The following is a 25151-nucleotide window of genomic DNA, read 5'->3' as shown; positions in this document are numbered from 1 at the left end:
ATGATGATGCAACGGGTTACATCAGTGATTACGTTGGCATCAGTTCCAAAACCTGATTGATATGTTTTATAAATAATTTAAGAATCTCTTTAGGAGAATTCAAATGCTCTTACAACATCATTTAGTTTATAAAACAACTGGAGAATATTTGATCCTATACTTGACTTCTCAATAGACTGACATTTAAACATATTATGCCACTATTTGGAAACTCATCCATAATAAATAACACTTTAGATATTGCAATGCAGAGAGATGCTTCTTTCCCCACAGATCCAGTCGTATCATCACAGCTTACACTCAAATCTGAAAAATAACAATGTTTATTAAATATAATACAGCAGCACAACAATAATAAAGATGCCTGTCATTATTAAAAATTTCAAGATATGTTATCCTAACATATCCAGACTTTTGTCCTTGTCAATATCGCTGCACATTTTAGATGTGTTCACAGACATGAAATACAACACTGATGGAAAGTTGATTATTGCATGCATAAGCATTGGATGTTTGCTTTTTCTAATGGCTTAAGTGCATTGACTAATCACAGTGAAAATGACTTTTAAAATCTAAAACAATCAAGAAGTTCAGACGGGACGTTTGGTGCGTTTCATAATTCTTTGTTATTTATTTCTGTATTATTCTAGGCCATCATAAAGAGAGGCTGTACAAACACGGTCCTTACAGAACTTTATACAAGCGAACCACATATGAAAGACAGGAACAAAGTCAAAGAATAAAGAAAGTCAACTAAATTGAGTGTTTCCTTCACTTTCAGTCAATAACATCAGTTTTTTCCTCGTTTACATTATAACTAACAGGAAGCAAACCTCCACCAAGAGACATCGATCGACACTTGATCAATGACAAAACGAGGCCTAGAATCACCTCAGAACAAGACACAAGATGCAAATGAGAGCAGAACAATTTCATGCCGTTTATGTACATTCAGGAGCTGCTTAATTAAAAATATAGTTTCATACGATAATCATATTGGTCGAAGAAGAATTGACTGAATTAATCATAGCAGGACACGACAGACGCTCATCAGCAGTCAGTCAGACATGACAGACATGACATAAATGTGTACAAACACCCACAAACCGAACAAGGCATCACTGGACCATTCCACTTTAATCTCTGGTTTCGTATGTTTGGCTGAAGACAGCGCTCTCTGCTGGTAGACGAATGCATGGCAACTACATTATATTCAAATGACACCTGAGCAGAGAATGGCTTTCTGGTTTTATATTCACCTAAAATCAGAACAAGACTATTCAACATCATGCTCTCTGGATATACAGCGCTGTATTGATAAGGTGGACTATATTAGAGGAACAACAGCAGATTTGAGTAAAGAAATTTAAACTCACAAAACACTTATAGGTCGTGATTTCACACCAAAATCAACACGAAAAGTATTTTAGTTAAAGATTTTCAGGACCACACATGCATTACAGCAATGGGATATTAAATATGTGCTTCATTGTCATGGGAAAATAATGTCTAATGTCACAATGTCAATATTGCAAATAAATAAATGGTCTTAAAAAATAGGTAAAGATATTCAAGCCCATTTTAGGACAATTCGATAATGATAACAACAACAACAACAACAATAATAATAATAATAATAATAATAATAATAATGCATTTTAGTTAAAGTGCCATTAAATAATATAAACACAAATAATGGTCCTTAAAATGGGCTTCATTAACTGTACTTAAAAGTTTATTTATTTATTTATTTATTTATTTAGATTTAATATTTATATTTATTTATATGTATATTATTTATTGTATATTATTATTGTAGTTTATCATTGTTTTTTTTTGTTTTTGTTTTTTTTTGGATTTTAAATAATGCCAATTTCAATAAAAAGTAGTTGTATTACAGTTTGTCGGTCTACATTAAATAGAAACTAAAGAGCCTAAAATGATGGGAATGGCAAAATAAATTGTGCTTAATTGTCATGAAAATAATGTCAATATAAAAAAATGGTCCTAAAAATTAATATCTTTTCCTTTTAATTTTGGAGTGAAATGTGACTTGGATGTGTTTTCTTGTGATATTCACCCATATAACTTCATAAAGTTCCTAAACAGATATTATTTTATCTTGTATTTCCTATCTGCCCTTTAGACTCACTGTAGCACTAAGATGATGTCACTTTCTCCTCAAGTCACGACCGCTCGGAGAGTTTGAGGAAATGTTATTTTACACCATATTTACTCACGAAAACAGCACATGATTAACTGCAAAAAGAAAAAACAATGATTGAGATTGAAATGCGATGCTGGAACCCCATCACCATGGTGAAAATCATGGTACATTCAACGGTTTCAAGCTCCCAATCATCATGAGCCGTGTCATTAAACATCCACATGTGCGTCGATCACACACACACAGGCCTGTGCTGAATATTGCATGTGGCAGTTTTGCTTTCGACAAACCACATTCATTATAAGATTTAAAACATTCCTTAAATAGGTGATATATTTTGTGCATACACATCCTCACTCTCTCATCGATTACATAAGAAAGCAATACGGGAAAGCAATGCGTCTTAAACACTGACTAACTGCATTTAACAAGAAAAGATGACATTCAGTGTGCTGCGTGGGGAACAGGTTCGTTTGACTCATGAACTACACGCTGCCAGCCTCCTACCGACTTCAGCTTCTGTTGAACCGAACAAACACGAACGATTGTCACTAGTCAGCCATGCCATACACAGCAGACGACATTCAGCCAAGAGAATAATGCAGAAAGACAAGGACGAGAAGCTAAAATAGAGCATATTCAAAGAATTAACTATACAGAAACAGATACGCGTCTCGCTTCACTGCAGAAATCATTTTCTCATACTGTTTTTATGTATTTTTTCTTTCACTAAAATACATAAACATCCCTAAAATATACTTTTGCATATTCCGCTCTAAGAGAAAACATCTTGGATTTTGCAAACTTAATATTTAAGTTTATCTAGCTACATTTAGTGAGGTTTTTGCCTAAAAACTATTGGGGAAAAAAAAAATACAGTTTGCCAATCGAACTTAGTTTATTTGTTTATTAAAAAGTCTAACAATTTAGTGAGATTTCGGCTTAAAAACTAGAACAAAAAATCTAATTTTAAGGATGTTTAAATATTTTTTTTTTCAGAAAAAAGATAAAATACTGACTTGAGAAAATGTGTTTTGCAGTGTGATAATGCTTCGTGTTCAGTGCAAAAGACGGTTTAGGGCAAAACTGGGTTTTGCGGCGCAAATGGACGGTGTATTTAGTGACTATGATGTCCCGGTGCATTATTGTACAAATACAAACAGCTAATGCTGAGAACAACATGAAGAAATAACTAATTGCATACAGGCTAGTCAGTCTTCTGCTTGTCTGCTGCTCCTAAACACCACACGAAATCAGACACCCTTATGACACACAACAAGGATTGTGTTCCACCGTGCGAAATACACACATCCCAGACGTCCAGCGTTCGTACTTCACCTCACCATTTTGAGCAGAATTGATGAATTTTAATATGCATCGTGAACAAATCGGTTGTTTCCAGAAATGCAAAAACGGAAGATTTTCCGACACAATCATATCTTAAAGGTTCGAAGACGTTTAGACCCAGATTTGACTTGGTAGTGTGCGATGAAATGGCTTCGGGCGAGAAGTCGCAGAAGAAACCCAAGAACTAGAAGGCAAATGAAGGTTATGCGTTTCATATTTACGTTCCCAGTCGCATCCTCCCGTCCAGATCCCATAGCACCTTGTGTTGTGACATCACCCAGCCATCAGCCAATCACAGAGTCAGATTCAGTCGGAATCAACACCCTGATGGCACACACAGGAAAGAGAGAGACCTCACTTCCTCTCCAGTACAGCGAGCTTCCTGTGGGTGGCGGCGGCTTCACTTGCGGACGGCCTGCCTGTAGCTGTGTCTCTGGCCCTGACCGCGGGAGCAGCTGTTGTTTCCGTTGCCGGACGGTTCTTGTGCGCCGTGGGCGGTGCTTTGGCTCGCTCCGTCTCTGGTGCTGCAGGTCAAACTGCTGTCATGAAGCGTGGGGCTGGACTGAGCTCTCTGTAGCGCACCTTCCTCCAGGAGCATGGCTTCAAACACTGACAGATCATCGTCTTCGCAGCGCTGCTTCGCCCGCAGGAGCATGCTGTACGTCTCATAGCGCGTTTTCTACAAGATGAAGATGTTTTATTAACTCGATCACAATGCATTCACCCTCAGGTCATTCAAGATGTAGATGAGTTTGTTTCTTCATCAGGTTCGGAGAAATGTAGCATTGCATCAGTGTCTCAGCAATGGATGCTCTGTAGTGAATGGGTGCCGTCAGAATGAAAGCTGATAAAAACATTACAAGTAATTCACACCACTTCAGACCAGCAATTAATGTCTTGAGAAGCCAAAAGTTGTGTTTTTAAGAAACAAATCTATCATTAAAGTGAAAAAAGTAGTCCCTTCTGAATCAAGAGAGAAATCTGCACAGATTTTACAAGACAAAACAAATATGAGTGAACTAATTTTAAAGTGAGAGGACAACAGTAAATGCAATTTTTCACTGAAGGAAGTGTTATCATGGACTTGTGTTTTAGCCGGAAGCTGCTGGAATTCCTTAATGATGGATTTGTTTCTGACAGACACACAGCTTTTCTCTTCATAAGACATTAATTTAAGTGGCATGGATTATTGTGATGTTTTTATCAGCTGTTTGGAATCTTGTTCTGACGGCACCCATTCACTGCAGAGGATCTGTTGATGAGCAAGTGACGGAATGCTACATTGCTCCAAACCTGATGAAGAAACAATCTCATCTTTATCTTGGAAGTAGATGTAGAGTTGATTAAAAGCGACAAAGACATTTATAATGTTTCCACATAAATATGAAGCAGCTGTTTTTAACACTGACGATAATCAGAAATGTTTCTGGATCAAATCAGCATATTACAATGATTTCTGAAGATCATGTGACACTGAAAACTGTAATGATTTAAGAAAAACAGTGACGATGAACCCACAATTTTGAAGGATAGTGTATATATATATATATATATATATATATATATATATATATATATATATATATATATATATATTTACCTCAAACTCCAGATACTCCTCTCTCAGCCGGTACTCCTCAAGTTCACGACCTTTCACCTTTCTGTCAGGCGGATAAGAGTGCAGTTGTGCAAGCTCGGTGGAGATGGAGCGAAACCGAGCTTCATGAGCCTGTGCCTGCTCCTCCTACACACACACACACACACACACATTACATGCACAGTCACTCTTATGAAACATAACAAGCCTCCTTGCTCTCTACAGCCTACATAGGCAGCTGTCTTTTAAGGAAGCATCCTAAAATAAGTGATGCATGTCATGCAAATGGACATCATGTAAACAGTTAAAATAATTATTAACATAATTAACTAATTATTTTAGAAAATAATTACATTTTGCAACAAGGTTTATTTTGTTAAAATTAAGTATCTGTATTAGTTAAGATGCACTAACAATAAACAATACTTCTACAGCATGAATTCATCATAGTTTAAGTTAATTAATCTAATTAATGCTGGCAATTTAAGTTTATTCATATAGATTTATTACTATATTCATCATATTATTTATTATTATAGGACTTTATTAAAAGTATGAAAACTAATAATGATAACATTAGTGATAACTTATGCAAATCAGCTGATTTGACCTGCGACAGCTTGGAGGCGGAGCCTGGCAGCAGCGGTCGACTGAATTTCTTCTGTGAGCCAATGGCAGCAGGGAGGGGCGGGGCTGAAAACATGGCCGCCACCGTGTTGATGCGTGTGATCCAAGACTGCATTTGTTCAGCATTCCTACACGAATGAATCAAATCCAGATTACAACACTAGTGGCAGATCAGATCTCTGTGTGGAGCACTGGCTGCTCTCAGACAAAAATATCACTGGATTATTACAATCAATGGCACATTTAATGTTTGAAAATGTAAACTGATATTTCTTACTGACACACTAGCTACAGCAAAAGATAGAAATAACTGACTTAAAACCATTTTTTTTATCTGGTGAAAATACTAGTGTGCTAATAATTTTGGCCATCACTGTAAATGATGAAATGGACTAGTGATGGACATTTAAATGAAAAAACAAACAAAATTATATATATATATATATTGCAGTAAAGCAGCAGATGAATTGGTTTTATACGCAGACATGCACACACACATTTTCCAAAACAAACATTGAGGGCTGAAACTGGGGCAAACTTCAACTAGAACAGAGCGAGTTCTCCAGGGGAACACACACACACACACACACACACACACACACACACACACACACACACAGAGAGAGAGAGCCTCATGCTGTACAGATGATCTATGCAGTCGTTTTTTCCAGTTAAAGCTTAATTTTAGTTTTTTTTTTTTTGTGAAGCATATGCACATGTGGTTAAGCAAGCAATTTTCACAACTGTTTGACACAGACTTGCAATATTAATACGGATTAATCTACTAAGATCATTTTGCAATGCTATCAGGTTATCATAATTAAAACTAATACATAAAAAATAAACTGTTTTGCTCCTTGAAATAAAATAACCTTTGACAAATTAAAATATAAAACACTTTAAATACAATATAAACACTATAATAAACTGTATTATATCAGCTAGTTGTCAAAGCAACATTTCTGCTTTTCATTTAGTTTAAATCGATGTACTAAAATAACTTAAAAAAAATACGAAAACAAAAACACAAGAACACTTAAAAATGTAACTAAAACTTAAATGAACTGAAATAAAAATAAAGACAAAAATGATAAAAACAGACACAAAATGACAAACTTAAACAAAATATATATAAATATAAAATTTTTAAAAACTTACAGCAAAATGACTAAATCTTTAACCTAAATTAAAATGAAAAACTAAATATAAAAATAAAAAATATGAATAAAAATAATAATAATAGTAGTAGTAGTAATATCTCACAATGTTTTCCATATTAAGCAGAATATTCAATCAGAACAAAATAAAAGGTAGGAAGAGACTTGGTTTTATTGGATGTTGAAGTGATTGTGATGTCTCCAGATGAGAAGAGGTCAGAGGGAAGCAGATGAAAAATAAGCTCAAATGGCTTCAAATGAAAATGGAAAAATCATTCTATAATAAGTTGAAATATTAGATCCGGACTGTGTCATGTTTCTGCGTGTGTGAACTCACGGGGCCTGAAAGAGGTAGACTCTCCAGTCCGCGGTCCGGAGGTAAAACACGTTCGGACGTTTGCTGTAGTCTGTGGCTCTGATGGCCAGCGAATGATGAATAGACACCGCATTCTTCAAATCCTCATCTGATAACGGTTTATCCGGCCGATACTCGCCCTGGAAACACGATTATCCAGTTATTATTCAAAACATGCATGCTTTCTCATAATTACTGATCTATTGATTGGCATTCTGCATATTTCTACCATCAAACTGTTTATATACAAAAACTAAATTTGGATATATTTCAAATAAAGGCAAATATATATTATTAGTTTGTAAGACACAAAAATCTCTTTAAAACACTTTGAAGTAATGGTGACAGAAGACTAATATTGTCAAGACACAAAAGTGCTGTTTTTGTTCTGAAGTCAAGAGAAACATCAAAAACTGCTTCATGCACTGCTGTATATCAAACACACACACACACACACACACACACACATGCACACACCTGCAGCGATTGAACTGATTAAATCAATTATATATAACTATTAAATGTCACAGAATGAAAAAAAACCTACAATGTAATGTCAACATGGATACATAAATACAGCATGCAATACATGCATTGTTTCCTGTAAAATAATGTGAAATATGCCTTAAAGCTAAAAACACAATAAAACACCAAAATCAAATGCACCTTGAGAATGTAGCAAACAACAATAAACAAATAAATCAATGGTGAAGTAATTGAAAAGGTTGAGACATTGCAATAAATAAATAATAAAGGAAATAAAATGAAAAGTAGCTTTGGAAGGAAGGAAGGAAGGAAGGAAAAGAAAGACTTACTTTCTGCAGGTAAAGGATGAGTCCCTTAAGAACAGCATAAAAGGCTTTCCATCCTCTTTTTCCACGAGGTGCTGCATTACACATGAAAAATACAAAACACAACACAGATGAAACAGATCACAGGACCAAACAGATCACAGGATCAAATATCAGTACATCAGTCTAGACTAATTAATACATTTTCATTGGTAGACATTTTTTGCATCTATTTGTAAATCATATTATTTGCATTTTGTGACACTGTATGTTATTGTTCAACAACATTAAACTATACATATATAACATATGTTTCCTCTGTCTTGAGTGTCTTGGGTACCGTATCTTCCAGACTACAAGTCGCACTTTTTTTTATAGTTTGGCTGGTCCTGCTACTTATAGTCAGGTGCGACTTATTTATCAAAATTTTTTTGACATGAACCAAAAGAAATGAACTAAGAGCCAAGAACCAAAAGAAAACATTACCGTCTCCAGCCGCGAGAGGGCGCTGTAGTCTACACTGAAAACATAGAGCGCCCTCTCGTGGCTGGAGACGGTAATGTTTTCTCTTGGTTCTTGGTTCTAAATAAATGCGACTTATAGTCCAGTGCGACTTATATATGTTTTTCCTCATCATGACCTATTTTTGGACTGATGCGACTTATACTCAGGTGCAACTTATAGTCCGAAAAATACGGTATATTTGTAACAATATCCAACAATACATTGTAGGAGTCAAAATTATAGATTTTTTTCTTTTATGCCAAAAATCATTAGGTTATTAAGTAAAGATCATGTTCCATGAAGATATTTTGTAAATTCCCTACCATAAATATATCAAAACTTAATTTTGGATTAGTAATATACATTGCTAAGAACCTAATTTGGAAAACATTAAAGGCATTTTTTTTTCTTGCACCATCAGATTCCAGATTTAGATGCATCTCGGCCAAACATTGTCACATACTAACAAACCATACATCAATGGAAAGATTATTTATTCAGCTTTCAGATGCATCAATCTGAGTTTCACAAAATTGACACTTATGACTGGTTTTGTGGCCCAAGGTCACATATAGAAATCAGATTTCATTTTCAAAATAGAAATAGATCATTATAAACTAAAACGGAAAAGAAACAATATCATCAGAAGTAAAAGACACTTCAAACATGCATTTCTACATTTGATGACTCTTTGTGAATGTGTGGAAATGAGGAGTCCACACTGCTGGTTTAGGGATGTGAGATGATGATGTCTATTTTAACACTCACTTCTCTTCCCGTCACAGTCTGCGTGGACCTTCCTCACCAGGAAACCGGTTTTGTAGAGCAGCGCTCCGGACGGAGGAGTGAAGTCGCTGTCCGTCTGCTTCACTCCTCTGGAGTTGGACTCTCCTCGCTGCTCGCCCAGCTCCGAGAACGACTTCCGCAGCTCCTCTTCATCGCTGAGGGAAGAGAACGCAGAAGTGAGCTACTACAGTAACTGAGAGCAAGTGCATAAAAGAGCAATTTGAAACCGTGATATGACATCATTGCAATTTTACTGTAGATGGAATATAAATAATTTGAGGAACCACTTTCACTGAGAAATTGCTTGGAATTAATTGTGAAATAGTAAAGTAATACATAGCATATAAAAGTAGAAGGACCAAAATAGTATTTGCTTGGAAATCATATTCCAAAGAATGTTTACTGTGCAAGAACTCAATTGAATTCATGTTTTCTCTTTAGTTTCTAATAATATTGCATACACTTAGTTTGAAGGGTTTGTTCTAATAATAAACACTAAATATTAAAGACTATTGCATAATTAATTCTATACTCTTGGTGTAAAAGGCACGAGCTTTCAAATCTTGCAGAAGACAAATTCTGAAACTGTTCCTTTGGTTTTCAATTAATTTCCTAGATTATTTGTGCAAAAGCTTTGAAAGCCTATTCTGAAATGCCATCAATCTAAAATAAAGTTTTATTATTTTAAATATTATTTTCAAAGATTTAAATTGACATTTAATTTTACTATAACTAAAAGAAACCTAATACAATATGATAAAAATATAGCTTTTATTAAAAACTAACATTTGAAATTCAAACCTAAATAAATAAATTATTATATAGAATTCACAAAGACTTAAAACATTAATAACAAAAATGATAAAACAACAAATTACATTCAAATTATTAATACAACTACAGTAGGCTATATTAATGATAGTAAAAATAGGTTAGATGTAAATAAAATAAATAAGAGTACTTATTTTAGTATAAGTTAGATATTATATATAGTTATAGTTTTTAATATTTTTATTTAGTTTTATTATTTTTTATTTTAATTTAAAATGTGTAGTTTTTTGTCAGTTTTTTTTTTTTTTACGTCAATATTTAAACTAGTTTTAATTAATTTTTATTTCAGTTTTAGTTTCACTTATTTTACTACACTTAGTGTTACGGGTCTGTTCCAATAATCAACACTAAATATTAAACACGTAATTGCATAATCATCATCATCCTGCACTGTTGTTATCACAGACATGAATGGATCTTAAATCATGTAGAATTCTGAAACAGTTCATTGGCTTTACCTCTTTTCTAGATATTTTGACCAAAAACACTGTTTAGAAAGCATTGGTGTTTGGAAATGGACAGAGTTCTTTATGTGTGGAGAAATCCAGCGAGTTTAAGGACTACAGGAGGCAGGATTCAGAGCTCGCTGTGATATTTGGGGGCTCTCTCGCTGCATGTCCCACCTGTGGGAATGAATAAAAGTCTTTTCCCGACAGTTTTCACTCCCGCCGATCATAACCCCCCGAGTGCAGGAGACGCTATCGATCGAGTGTGTGTTGAAGTAAAGTGCTCTTCCCAGCGGGCTTCTCTCTCTCTCACATCTGCCACCGCAGAAATCAAATCAAGACTCGATCGCTCGGGCCGAACTCTTCAAGCCACTGCGAGACAACCGCAGGTTAAATGGATGGGTGTTTCAAAGCAGTCAAACCGTGAACAATCTAATTATCCTTGTATTTTTGGAAACTGAAGTGTTCGATGTACTATATATAGGCTCGTTTAAACATCCTTTCCCCAACCTTGAACACATTCAAGTCAATTGTAGATAAAAAATTAAATAAAATAAAAAAATCAGGTCCCATGCACCGTACTTTTTGGTTAAACATCCTTTTTCTTTGGAAATTATGGAAGCAAATTGTGGTACACATGCCACTTAATGTATGGTAGCAAGCATTTACACATCAAGGCATATTCAGTATGATGCATGATAAAGACAGATGAATGAGCCAAATAAAAACATGTCATTTATATCTAGAAGAAAGTCTTGTAAGAACGGTTGCAAAAAACAGGTGGAAATAGAATAATAAAAATACTTTTAGTGCAAGAAACCTTGACTAACATTTCTAGTACATTTAAAAGTAGGGTGATTACAGTTCATTGGTCCTTAAACGTGAAAAATATTTTTGTTAATTGAAATAAAATAGATTTTTTTTTTGTGATAAATTTTGTTTTACTAAAAGGAAATTAATATAATAAACAGTGATAAAAGTTTTAGCTCTTCTTAAAAACTCAGCATTTTACTTCACTAAAATGTAAGTTAAAAATAATACAAAAACTATAAAAAGGCATTTTAAAAATAATACAAATGACAAAAATTTAAAATTGCTAATTGCAAATATATAATTGAATTGAAAATTCCAAATAAAATGAATTCAAAATATTAATACATAATATATAAAATGACACTAAAATCTACTTTAGACAGATACAAAATAATAAAAACAAAAATAAGTGTTTTTTGATGTTTAATCAGTTTTATTTTATAGTATTATTAAGGTACTATTATAGTTTTATATTTTGAATGATTTCTTTTTATAGTTCATTTTCATTTTATTTAAAGTTTTAGTATTTTTGTACCGTTTTATCATTTAATTTTTTCCAGTTTTATTTATTTTATTTTTTTTTCGGTTTTAGCTTTACTAAAATGTTATAAATATTAAAATATAGTTTTTTTTATTTTATATAAATTAAAGTTTATTTAACTAATTTTAGTTCACTATAATCACCTTGGCACTGATGTACTCAGAAACGGTCTCGGACGAGCGCTTTGAAGCCGGAGTGTGGATGTGTGAATGTTCTGTCTTTCTCGGCTGTTTTACGAGGTCTCTCGCCACATTCTGCACACTCTGAGGTGTAATATTTCTCCTGGACACACACATCGATTGTCTGCGGTCGCTGAAGAGACCTCTTTAATGCTGTCTTTCTCAGAGAAAGGACACGCATCACACTGCGTCCCGTCCACGTGATGTTTCTCAGGGGAGAGACGCTCGACGAGTCTCTGCAAAGAAGCCAACTGCAAGGAAATCACGAGACACGGCGCCACAAAGAGCCCAAAACCTTCAGATCACCTCCAAAAAACCAGCAGCTTTCCCAGCCGGCATCAGCACAACAAGACAGTTTCTTCCTCAAACCCACATCGCTACAAAATACACTAAATAAAAGTTATAAATAATGCTACCGTTTAACCAGTTAACATTTTTTGTACTTAATTCTTATTAATAGACATCTAAAGGGGATTTATCTTTTATATTTTGATCTAGAAGACCTAAAGCTCTACCATATGGTTTTACATTTGCTGAACTATTTTATGAAGTTTTTTTGTAAATAACAAACATGCTTTTACTTTTTTTAAGTCCAGATACATTTCAGAATTTTCTGTCAACAAAAAAATTAAATGTATTCAAAAATTCTGTCCAGAAATACATACTGTATATTATGGTCAACATAATATCCAGGCCTTGTTCAGAGATTTTTGTTATTTTTTATTTATTTATTTATCATAAATTTTCAATAAATAAATTTGTAAAAGTAAAATAAATAAATTCAATTATTTCAGAAATGTAAATAATATTAATTAGTAATTATTTGTATTACAAGGATATATGTTTTTAGTAATTTTGCTTTCGTTTTTTTTTCCCAGTAAAAAATATATATTTGATAAATTAACCTGTAAATAAATAAATACATTTCATTTATAAATTAAACTATAAATAAATAAATAAATCAGTTTAAATGTTTCATGACTGATGTAAACATTTTCTAGTTTTCAGAAGTGGGAGCTTTATAACATTTCTCATTTTCATTTTAAGTTAAAGTTCTAAAATAAGAACACTGAAATAAATTGTAAAAAATATTCAAAAACATATAGACATATTTTTAAAAAGTTAAAAAAAAAAAAAAAAACAAACAAAAAAAGCCAACTAAACCAATAACAAGAAAAAATAAATAAAACAACATTAATCAAAACTATAATAGTATATTAGTATTATGGTGGTGATATAAAAATCCATCCACATTTACTCAAATATAGAAAAATATATAAAAGTCAAATATAAAATCTGTTTAATATCTAAATCTATTCCAGTTCTGAATCTCTCAAATGTCAGAATGGCCTTCTTGATCCATTTTGGGATATTATCACTAACTGATTACACGACAACACTGCATTCATACACAGCATGCAGTTGACACAAGAAGAAACAAATGATGTGAAAAGCAGACGCATTGTGTGTGCGCTGCTCTAAAATGGGTGAAAAACATCGGTCAATCCCTCTCACACTGAGCATGTGCGTAAAACATCAAGCCTGTTGCCTGGTAACTGTGGGAACAAAAGAGAGAGAGAGCGAGAGCGAGAGAGAGAGAGAGAGCGAGAGAGAGAGAGAGAGAGAGATGGTCGGAGGACTGATGGAGAAAAGAACACAAGCTTAAGAATAAATTTAGCCCGAGCCACTCCAGCAGGACTGATGCTGCTCACGAGACGCTGATGAAGGATGAAACACATGACACTTAATCACACGACTGACTCCAGATCAGATCAGATCCTCACATCACACACAACACCGCTTGATATTACTGCATGTTTTCTAATGCAATATACTGTACATATCAAATCTGGATAATTTATGCTTTTGTTTACTTATTTCATTTCAACCAAATATCCATTTGCAACCAATTAGAGTCAAAGTGACAAACTTGGTAATAACTGGAATGAAGAATAAGATTGATGATCAAATTTTAATTTATGGCACCTTATTTTATTATCTTTATTTAAATGTACACTTCCTTTCGATAGTCTGGGGTCAGTAAGATTTTCTTTAAATAAATTGATACTTTTAAATCAAAGATGCATTTAATTCATCAGACAAGGCAATAAAGGTATTTTAAATGCTCTTAAAAATGTGTTTCAAGTAAATGCTGTTCTTTCGAACTTTATATTTAGACAGTCCTGCTTAAAAAACAAGGTACCAAGGTTTTAACAAATATATCAAACAGCAGAATGGTTTTCAACATTGATAATAATCAAAACTGTTTCTTGAGCAGCAAATCAGAATGATTTGTGAAGATCATGTGACACTGAAGACTGGAGTAATGATGATGAAAATACAGCGGAGCATCACAGGAATAGATTACATTTTACAATGTATTCAAATATTCCAAAAATATTTCACATTATTACAGTTTTTAAAAATTATTTTTGAACAAGAAACGCAACATTACTGAGAGCAAATTAATTTAAAAAATATTGCAGGCCCCAAACTTTTGAATGGCAGAGTTAACAAAGTGACAACAAGATCAAGGATAATGCGTATCAACAGGTTATTCTAACAATTTAATATTCTACCATTTTAAAATGGTAACATTTGTAACTGGAACACTAATTGTAACACTAGTCTGAAACAATTATATTGTGACGTTTGAAAAGTGTCAAAGTCTTCATGAACAGTTCTGAAAGTGTCAAAATTTGAATAGAATTATTGTAACAGAGTTTGAACTGATGCAATGTTCTAAAGAGAATTAAATCAGTGACACCGATTTAACACTAGCATTCACTTTTCTTTTACTCTTCTATATATTTATTTTCTTTTTTTTAATAAAAACTTACATTTAACACCATTCTGTTCTTTTTCTATTCTTTTGACACGTTTGATACTTTTTAAAAAATTATTTATTATAAAAAAAACATATACTGCGACTTGCTCTTTTGTCGGTTTTGATTGCTTCTGTTGTCCTCATTTATAAGCCACTTTGGATAAAAGAATCTGCCGAATGATTAAATGTAAATATAAAAGATCTCTGTTGCAACATTCTCAATGTCACACATAAAAAATGAATAAAAACTTGATTTATCGTCCAGATCTAGAAGACAGAAACAGAGCTGAAGCAGAGGAAGGGAACAGACAGCAGGGTGAAGCATGTAATCAGGAAAAGGGCAGAATGATTAGATTCAGAGAGCGGCATGCTGGGAAAACAGTGTGTCTCATGACACACACACACACCATCTCTCTGTTTTTCAGCGTTGCATTCTTTGTATTTAACAGTAAGTGCATGAGCTCCGCAGCAGATAGCAATGGATCTGAACACTTGCGTATGTCTACTGTCTTTTTTTTCTTTACTGACTGTAAACTGCTCAATTCCTGCACCTCCATCAATACAGATCTTTCCTTTCCTCTAGAATCGGTCTCTCTGTCCCAGTCTCTCTTCGTTTTCTCTCTCTCAGACGTGGTAAAATGACTTGATTATTGATTATTGTGACATTGTGATTAATATGTGCGTGAGATTAGCAATTCATTAACACTCCTGGCTGACAAACAGCAGGGTTCACTCAGGCCAGTGAGGCAGATTTTTACTTGCCCTGCCAACATTTTTACTAAAATCATTAGCACTACTGTTCAGAAATTTGTTTATAATTATTAAGTTAATAAAGAATGCATTAAATTGATCACAAATGACAGTAAAACAAAGTTAATACGAAAAAAAATAATACAAAATATTTCCTATTTCAAATAAATGCTGTTCTTTTGAATTTTCTATTCATCAAAGAATCTTGAAAAATAAAATGTATCAATTTCCACAACTGTTTTCAACAATGATAATAATCAGGAATGTTTCTAATATTAGAATGATTTCTGAAGGCTCATGTGACACTGAAGGCTAGAGAAATTATGCTGAAAATTCAACATTGCATCACAGAAATAAATTATATTTTAGATTATACTCAAACAAAAAACAGCATTTTTAAATTGTAATAATATTTAACATTTTTACTGTTTTACTGAATTTTTAATCAAATGCAGCTTTGGTGAGCAGAAGAGACTGCTTTCAAAAACATAAAATCTTACCAACCCCAAACTTCTGAATGGAAGGTCATGGATATGTGATCAAAATGACCTTTTATTAGGGTAGGTTGAATTTAATAGCACTTATATGAAAAAACTTAAGTTTAACAAAGAGATATAAAAATATTTTACTGCTCTAACTCATGATAGACCAACTACGAATGAAGTATTCCAGCAATCCAATGCAAAACATACAGATCTGTTTGTCTTTTTGAACTCATTCTATCAAATGCATGCAAGTCATTCCCATAATTTTGACGAAACCTCTGAGTTCGTCAGCTGGCTAGACAACGCTTCCTCTGTGCCTCATTAAAATCAGCAGAATTCACATCCTGATATTGCTACAGAAGCATAAAAGCAAGATCCCAGATCTAAGTTTGAGCAGCTGGATACGGACGGGTCGGCGTTTCTCCACTGTGCTCTTGTTCATGAGCTCAGGGGGGGACAGATGAGGCTATTTTGGGAGATGCAGTAGGAGTCTGTGGGTTCACCTCTGCTCAGGATGAGAGCGGGACCCTTTAAAGAGCGCTGGGGTGTGTGTGGGCGCGCGGATGAGTGTTGAACATGAGAATGAGGTAAGTGCACGGTGAGAGAGCGAGCGGGTGAATACATATCGATGAAACGCAGCCTAGCCGTAACTATGCAGCGGTATCCATGGAGCCGTAACCATAGCAACAGCACTCAGAAAGCCAGGGTCTTTAATTGGTGTGTGTGTGTGTGTGTGTGTGTGTGGATATAGAGAGAGAATAGGCAGCCCTCACACACTATTGTTTCTAGCAAAACAACACACAGATGCAATGCCTCGGACACTGAAAACTGCTTTCCTTTCACTATTTATGCCATTTCCTCCCCATGACATCACTCATATCCTTCATCCTTAAGAAAATTTACTGTGGCGGTTATTTCATTATTATTACAGTTGTAAAGCATCGCTATTAAACAAAGAAATTACTTTCCAAGTGACTGAACGTGCAATTTTGTCTAGCTAGATGATAAAATCTGCAAAACGTCTGATATACACTGAACGTAACTAAACTGCACGTAACAAATATACATAAATAAATAAATAAATAAATAAAGAATAATACTTTTAAATTAACTTTAAGTTACACAAAACGTTGAAAACTTAATTTATTTCACATTTCATTCCAAGGCAACGTATCTCATTTGATTTAGTTTAAGCCGATGTAAAAATAAAACTAGAGAGAAAAACAAAACTGCACAATTAAAACAGGAAGAAAAAAAATCACACTTACATTGTCCACTGCAGCTTTTCATTTTTAATAGAGTTGTACAGGGCCTGTGGAGGGGGGGGGGGGGGGGGGGAGAAAAAGAGAGAGAGAGAGAGAGAGAGAGAGAGAGAGAGAGACAACAGTCAGTAAAGTCACACCTGAGCTGTAAATGGATGTGTTTGGCTTCACAGACTTTCGTAGGAGTTGCATCATATTTACCGTATTTTTCGGACTATAAGTCGCACCTGAGTATAAATCGAATCAGTCCAAAAATAGGTCATTATGAGGAAAAAAACATATAAAAGTCGCACTGGACTATAAGTCGCATTTATTAGAACCAAGAATCAAAAGAAAACATTACCGTCTCCAGCCACGAGAGGGCGCTCTATGCTGCTCAGTGTAGACTACAGCGCCCTCTCGTGGCTGGAGATGGTAATGTTTTCTCTTGGTTCATTTCTCTCATTTCATGTCAAAATAATTTTGATAAATAAGTCGCACCTGACTAAGTCGCAGGACCAGCCAAACTATGAAAAAAAAGTGCGACTTATAGTCCGGAAAATACGGTACATAATCAGACTGTGACAGATCACTTCAAAATAAACATCTGATTTAGTTAAAGCCACACTGTCTACACAAGTATATGCCATTCTGGACATAAATACATAACAATCAGTGAAGCATCAGTTTAACTCCACAAGCAATAATCCAAACCTTTTCCAACCATAAATGTACATGAGATAGAAGTGTCGGTTTTTGTACTTGTTTCTAAATGGCAGTACATAATGAAGATAAGCCAAATCATTAAAAATGTATGATTATAATATAGAAATATAACATAAGAAATTATAAAAAGATAAATATTTTGTAAATAAGAACATTTAAAAAAAAAAAAAAAAAAAAAAAAAAAAATTCAAATAAAAAATACAAATAAAATACCTGCTCTTTTAATAAAACAGAAAAAAAAAAAAAAAAAAAAGGATCACAGATGGCTGTTAGTCTCCTCAGATCATTAGCACTTAATTGACACATCATTGGTGTAAATGACGAGTCTGTGTGGACGTCAGTCGTCAAACACCTGTGTCACAGTGGAATCCTGGGTTTGCAATTTAATAATCTGCACTGATTCCCCAAAGACTGTGCCTATAGCTGCATGATTTGGATGGAGATCATCATAAGATGCATATAAAAGCAATAGAAGCCCTTATTCAGATGCAAAACTAAATATGCATGAGAGAAGGACTTTAATAAGCATATTATTCCCTCCACACGTCCTTTCATCTAGAAAAAAAAAAAGAAAGCTCAGCATGAACAGCTAATAATCTCAGTATGTACTAGAAATTCGGCAGCAACAGAGAGCAAATTTACCCTCTCTGTCCCTCAGGGCAAAAAACAGCATCTCCCCACCAATGCTCATTTCAAACAAAACCAATTCAGCTAGAGATAGGAAGTTGCTTTTTGTTTTAGTTCAGGTCTATAAGCTTGAAGGCAATCTATAAGCTACTGCACTCCTAAAAGTACACTACAGTTTGATGCACTCTTAGAAAAAAAAAAAGCATTGCAACAGGAAGGATTCTGCAGCAATGTCCACTAGGTTAAAGGTTCCATTATGGAGCCATTAATATCAATAAAACACTTGTTTTTAAAAGTGCATGGTGTTTAAAAAGACAAAATCAAAACTTTATCTGATTAGAAGTGACTACACGGTCCATCCATGACATTTTTTTTGGACTTTTTGGGCAGCAGACAAGTACAGATGAGCAGGTGAGTGATGGAAAGAGACAAGGTTACCCTCTTCCTCTTGCGAGCCTGAGGGTGGTTCTGTCCATCTTGAGCTTTTCCCATGAAGTCCGGAAACGCCATAGGTTTGAGCGATCGGGATCTGGGTGTTCGTGGGTAACGGAACGGGTCCATCATACGGAAATCTCGCCCGTATCGAACCGAGCAGAGAGAGCGGGAGCGCAAGCGCCCGGCCGAGTGCAGACTGTTCACTCCAATCATGTTTGAGGCTGTGGTGCACTATGGGAAATAATCAACTCCAGTCGGGGTTTGGTTCTTCAGATGAGTCCACTCCAATGTTTAGCATCAAATGTTCAACTAAAAAAGCTTAAGAGCTTTCCTGTAGGTCATGGGTTCGATTCCCAGATAATGCAAGAACTGATTTTAGTGAATCTCTTTGGGTTAAGAATCTGCCAAATGGATAAATTTGAATCTTCAAACCAAGAAACATGAAAAAACCAACATGGATTCCTCTGTTAACAGATGAGGTAACTCTAAAAACAAAACAAAAACAAGAAAATCGGTTTTAAAAACGAAGGAAAATCCAAGTATTAAAGGTCTTTTTAAAAAAAATGTTAATCAAGTTTGTAAGTCTAGAACAGATTTGTAGTCTTTGCGAACACTTAAAACTACATTTGGTTGGAGACAGTAGTCTTAATTTTTAATCTTTAACATGAAAGCGATATGAAACATGTCTGGCGACGCAACAAGGGTCTGCAACCATCTGTTTGACAATTACACATCACACTTGTGAGATGAATCAAGTAATTCAGAGCAAAATAAAAAGGACAGCGATCCAGAAATGTATGATATTTCCCTTGTGTACTCTGAACACATGTAACAGTCGATGACAAACACCAACTTCTACAAGCTAAACATTGCAACCAGTGAGCAGCCAAACACACACACACACACACACACACACACACAGTGATGCCACAGATGGCAAGTAAAGCTTTCAGAAGTGTGAAAGAACAGCCGGGATCTGACAGATGGAACGAGCCAAACGGAAACCAGGAGAAAGCATGAAACACACAAGACGCTCGGACTCTGACAAAAGACACCTGCATCGGCCCAAACCAGGAGACAAATTCAGCACGCAAAAAATACAAATAAAAATCAATCACAAAAGACAGAGGGGAGCCTGTTGATTCTGAGCTTCAGCTGATTTTCTTTCTTGGAAAGACCAAGCGCTTTCAGAAGATGTGCATCATTCCCTTTGCATCCGTTTATCCATCAATCCATCAGGGATCCATGATAGGTCTGAAGGATTTTTTAGGAAGTGCGTGTGGATGCGGTCTCCTGAGTCAAAGATACGTGTCCATGGACCATAGATCAGAATATGTCCACTTCCTGTCGTCGTCCTGAGCCGTCTTTGTCGCTCTCTCTTTTATCTTTCAGGCTCTGCAGATGGAAAGTCTCTATCACGGAGAGACTCGAGGAGGCTGCTAGCTCGCTCGCTCTCTCTCTCTTTCAGGTTTCAGGCAGCCAATCACAGCAATCCAGCTCCCTCACACACACACACACACACACACACACACACACATGGCTTGCTTCGCTTTGAATGCTGATTATCATTCAGCACTTGTGCCCAGACGTGGGACAGAGAGAGAGGACATGGAATTATTATGGGAGAGAGATGAACACAAAGAACAACATAAAACTACAAGTGTGGCTGGAAAATAGTCTATAAAAATACAGTTTATAAAAATAAAAAAAAAATTGAGTTGAGATGAGGGTGAAGCTCATTAAACCAAACCCAGCTCCTATCTCTCACCATAATCAAGAAAAAAAAATGAAATTACATATAAATAATAATTTATATTTATTTTTTCACATTACAATAAAGGCAATGTTTTTCTTTTCTTTTAATTTGGGGTAAAATACAATGACTTTCTTAACAGATTTTATTCGATTTACAGCCTAATTAGTTTAATCATTTATTATTATTTTGCTGTAAATATTTACTGCTAATGTGTATGGTTTTAAAATTAAACATTTTCAACCCATTTTATTTGAAATAATTCTAGTTAATTCATAGTGAATTAAGTCATACAAATAATAAAAAAAATATCCAAATCTCATCTAATAACGTTAAATATTTTAAGGATATATTTTGATTTACAATGATGTCTTCGGCTCTTAAACTGCTACACTTGCATTTGAACTGCTGATACATTTAAATTTGCCTCATTTATTATTCATCATACTGTAACATATTCGAAAATATATCTTGGGCAAAAGTGATCTGCATTTTTACAAAGCGATGAGCCGCTCCGTCTGAGTTGAGGGAGTTTGCTCAACAGCAGAGAGCTAATTGTTCCCCCCGTGTGTCATTATCTCCTCAGTAAAATGGGAAGCCGTCAGCCTGTGACCACCCCATCAGTGCCACAGCATTGGTCCTCCCCTCAGTCTCAATGACGACGACGCACTTCAAGCACTCCACTAGTGTGTGCAAAAGCCCACAAGCAACCCACGTGTGAGAGACAAGCACAAATGCATCGTCTTTCACCCAGCACATCTTTGCATTTGAGGTATATTTACATGAAAATGATGAGAAACAGTGGATCCGAGCTGAAGACTCGCTTCATGCCACTCCTCACTGATGCTGGAGTTTGTGCTAAAGGAGCCATGACCAAGAACTGAGTGCATAAATTAACATGCTTTAAACAATTAAACAATAACCCTGTTCGTCCAATAATTAGCACCACACAATATCAGCTTTGCTTTAAATGACAATGTGTGAGTGAAATGTGCTTATGTAAGCTGTTGAGTATAAATTAGAGAACCAGAACGAGTAGGAGGCAGGAGTGAAAGGACTCATGTTGCGAGGGACAGAGAAAAGGATCGCCAAAGGGGAAGAAAAGAAAGAGAGGTCGTCATAAAAAGCTTTATAGAGCCTGATTTAAAACACTTGGCGTGAACAGCATGAACACAGACTGATCTCCATCGGCTCTCCCTCTCTTCGTCTATCGCTCTTCAGACGGTTTCTGTCCCAGCGAGAGTCAGTGTTTTCATCAACAAGATGAAGGACTGAAACACAAGCAGCTCCTCAGATAAAGCTCACTGCTGCGGCTTTAACAGAGCACAGAGATGTCAAAGGATTCATGCCATGGAAAACAGGATTGTCTCTGCCTTTTTCCAGTCACAATGCGATGCGGTTTTACAAAGAGGCCAGTATTGAAGGACGGGTCGGTGCAAACCAGACTGAACTAACAACAAAAACATGATTTGCTACATTCAGAGTAGCATACAATCACGATTATCTGTCTATGACTGTATTATGCAGTGCATTTAATGTGCATTTAAAAAATTAAAAATTCTGCATGGAATGTGCAAAATGCACAAAAAGTATCCCACAATGCAATGCTTTCAACTTGACTTTCCACTTCCTATGTAAAATATAAACCCAGCATGACACGATTAAAATGCAATTAGATTTTTTACATTATATTTATTATGACCATGCCAACTATCAAAAGTTATTTAGAATTAATTAAAACCATTAAAAAAATCATAATTGTCCACTTAAAATTTAAAATTTTAAAAATGTATTAGGATTTTAATTCAAATGCTACTGCACTACTGAAAAACGTTAAAATAAAATTATATATAAAACATAACATCTAACTTAATACAGTTTTAATTTTTGCATTATGAGCTTATTTTCATGACACTTACGCACATTTAACATCCCCTTCCCAGTAGCCCACTAATGCAAAAATATTCTTACTCTTGTTTGTCTGTTTTTCTATAAAAAAATAGATAAAGTTAAAGTTATAGTTAAAGACCTGAAGGAGCTTGAGAAAAACATCTGTCAGATTAAACACACGGAGCAGCTGTCTCTGTCCTGAAATGAATCGAAACCTGATTTAGCTCATTAGTATTAACTCAAGAACTCATCTGATTAGTTGAGAATGTGCCTGCAGGGTTAATGAATGGAAGCAAAACATCCCCGTTTCCTACCAATGACATTACAGCACTAATCTAATAATATAAACCAATAAATGACCTACTAAAGAGTCACCGCTTCCCACCGGGACACAGATCTCTCCTGCTTCCAATCACACACAGCAGCGCTGAACGCTATAATAGCACAGCGGTCACATGACCACACACAGGTACGAACAACACCCCTGCTGAACATCTCAAATCATCTCCTAAAGATGGTCTATTGACATGCAGATCTTCTCTGTGGATAATTTACAATCATGCAAACAATACGGTTTCACTATGCAGCTTTAGTAAGGAATATTTATGAAATATACAGTACCTTAAGGAGTTCTTTAGGAAAGTCATGTCCGCTGTTCAGTCCTTCCAGATTCCCGATGAACTGAGCGCAGGACATTCGCTTGCCAACATTCTGCCAACAGAAAACACCAACACACCAGTTAATAGTCCTCATTCATCTGTGCAATAACACAGAAATAAACAGCATTCTCACTGACTTTACACATTTAAATCACACAGCAAGAAAAAAGAAAAAGACATTTGTATTCACACACACACACACACACACACACACAGCATTGTGACATTGTTTATAAGACACGTGACATTAAAAATGCAATTAATCCAATTTTTTGTATTTCCACTGTAGTGTGAACAATATTCTTACTTCTATAAAGCAACAACAATAATAACAATAAAATATTAATAAATACACTCACATAATATAAAAAAAAACTTTAAAAAAAATTATAAAAAAAAAAAAATATTTTAATATTAATATTTTTTAATTTGCAAAAACAATGTTTAAAATACTAAAATGACCAAACTAAAATAAAATTGAAGCTAGACTTTCTATATATCTATCTATTAGTATTTATTATTTTGTAAAATGTATTTGTAAAAAATCTAAAACTATACAGGATGATTTTCTTTACATTTTGTCAATACTAAATTGGCATAAAATGTGCTTTTTAGTCATGAAGACAATACCATAATGCAGGCAAAAAAAAGAAAGAAATGGACCTTAACATAAACCTAATTTTAGTGATGGAAACCAAAATTGTTATACCAATTCTTGTTATAAAATATTTCCAGGACATTTCATCACCAGATTTGGCTTCTGATGCATTAAAATGTGCTCAAAGAGTGTATAAGTTTGTAAGTTATTGCACATTTTCAGATGAGATGTCAGAGTGGGGCATTTTTCGCCTCTGAAAGTCAGCATGAGGTGTCCTACATTTCAGCTGCGCGAGCATGAATTTATGAATGTCTGGAGCTGCAGAGAGCTCTGGAATACATCATCTGATATTGTGGACTGAGGCGTTTCATCAGAGCACACGGCTCTCATCAGGACCAGAAACCTGTTACCATGGCGACAGCGAGTCTGGCCTATAACAGGCGTCATGTGTTCGCTTTAACAAAAGCACAGGAGCCACGCTAAATATCCTGCCAGCAGACACACATCAGCAGTGATCACAGACCACAGATCCCTCCAGACATCTCTGCCTCTTCCAGTGCTGAAGGGGTTAAACACAACACTTGCACTCCACAGAGTTACATTAAGAGCTTTTCTGGGATTTCTCTTTCTTTTATTGTTTATTTTGTTCTTACAAACCGAGATTCAAGTCAGAATTAATGTTTGCAACAGTATTTCTGAGCATATAGAGCTGTTGATATCAATTGTAGGCCAAGCCGGAAGGGATAATTTGCTACAGGATCCCTTGAGTATTTCAACTAGGTTTTTAGATTAGACGATAACAGAGTTTTATGTTTTGTTCTATAACGTAAATTGCACACGTCGAACATGATCTGTGAAGCACTTAAAAAACATGAAGTTGTGATATAAGAACTACGACTATCACAGGGATGTGATGTTAAAAATTAGACAATCGATTTAGTCAGCAACATAGTAGCAGCTTATTTTACTTCATAAATCAAAAACTGTTGCTCGAAAAATCATTGACCCCTTGCATAGAA

General features: G+C 34.9%; 1 protein-coding gene across 2 annotated transcripts in view; it reads right to left on the bottom strand.

Moving 5' to 3' along the window:
• Nucleotides 1–307: 307 nt before the first annotated feature.
• The window catches only part of LOC127968801 (PH and SEC7 domain-containing protein 1), a 50033-nt gene continuing 25189 nt past the window's right edge, over nucleotides 308–25151 (bottom strand). For both annotated transcript variants that reach the window (XM_052570142.1, XM_052570143.1), the window contains 8 exons: nucleotides 23497–23586; nucleotides 17472–17515; nucleotides 9314–9486; nucleotides 8066–8136; nucleotides 7233–7390; nucleotides 5722–5866; nucleotides 5115–5258; nucleotides 308–4193 (listed from right to left, as the gene is read on the bottom strand). In XM_052570142.1, the coding sequence (XP_052426102.1) occupies nucleotides 3915–4193; nucleotides 5115–5258; nucleotides 5722–5866; nucleotides 7233–7390; nucleotides 8066–8136; nucleotides 9314–9486; nucleotides 17472–17515; nucleotides 23497–23586 (1104 nt within the window). In that variant the 3' untranslated portion in view covers nucleotides 308–3914. The remainder of the gene's footprint in view (nucleotides 4194–5114; nucleotides 5259–5721; nucleotides 5867–7232; nucleotides 7391–8065; nucleotides 8137–9313; nucleotides 9487–17471; nucleotides 17516–23496; nucleotides 23587–25151) is intronic.

Source organism: Carassius gibelio, chromosome B12 (assembly GCF_023724105.1).
Source record: "Carassius gibelio isolate Cgi1373 ecotype wild population from Czech Republic chromosome B12, carGib1.2-hapl.c, whole genome shotgun sequence".
Lineage (NCBI taxonomy): Eukaryota > Metazoa > Chordata > Actinopteri > Cypriniformes > Cyprinidae > Carassius > Carassius gibelio.
Note: the sequence above shows the minus strand (reverse complement) of the source record. Positions and strands in the feature narration are given on the sequence as shown.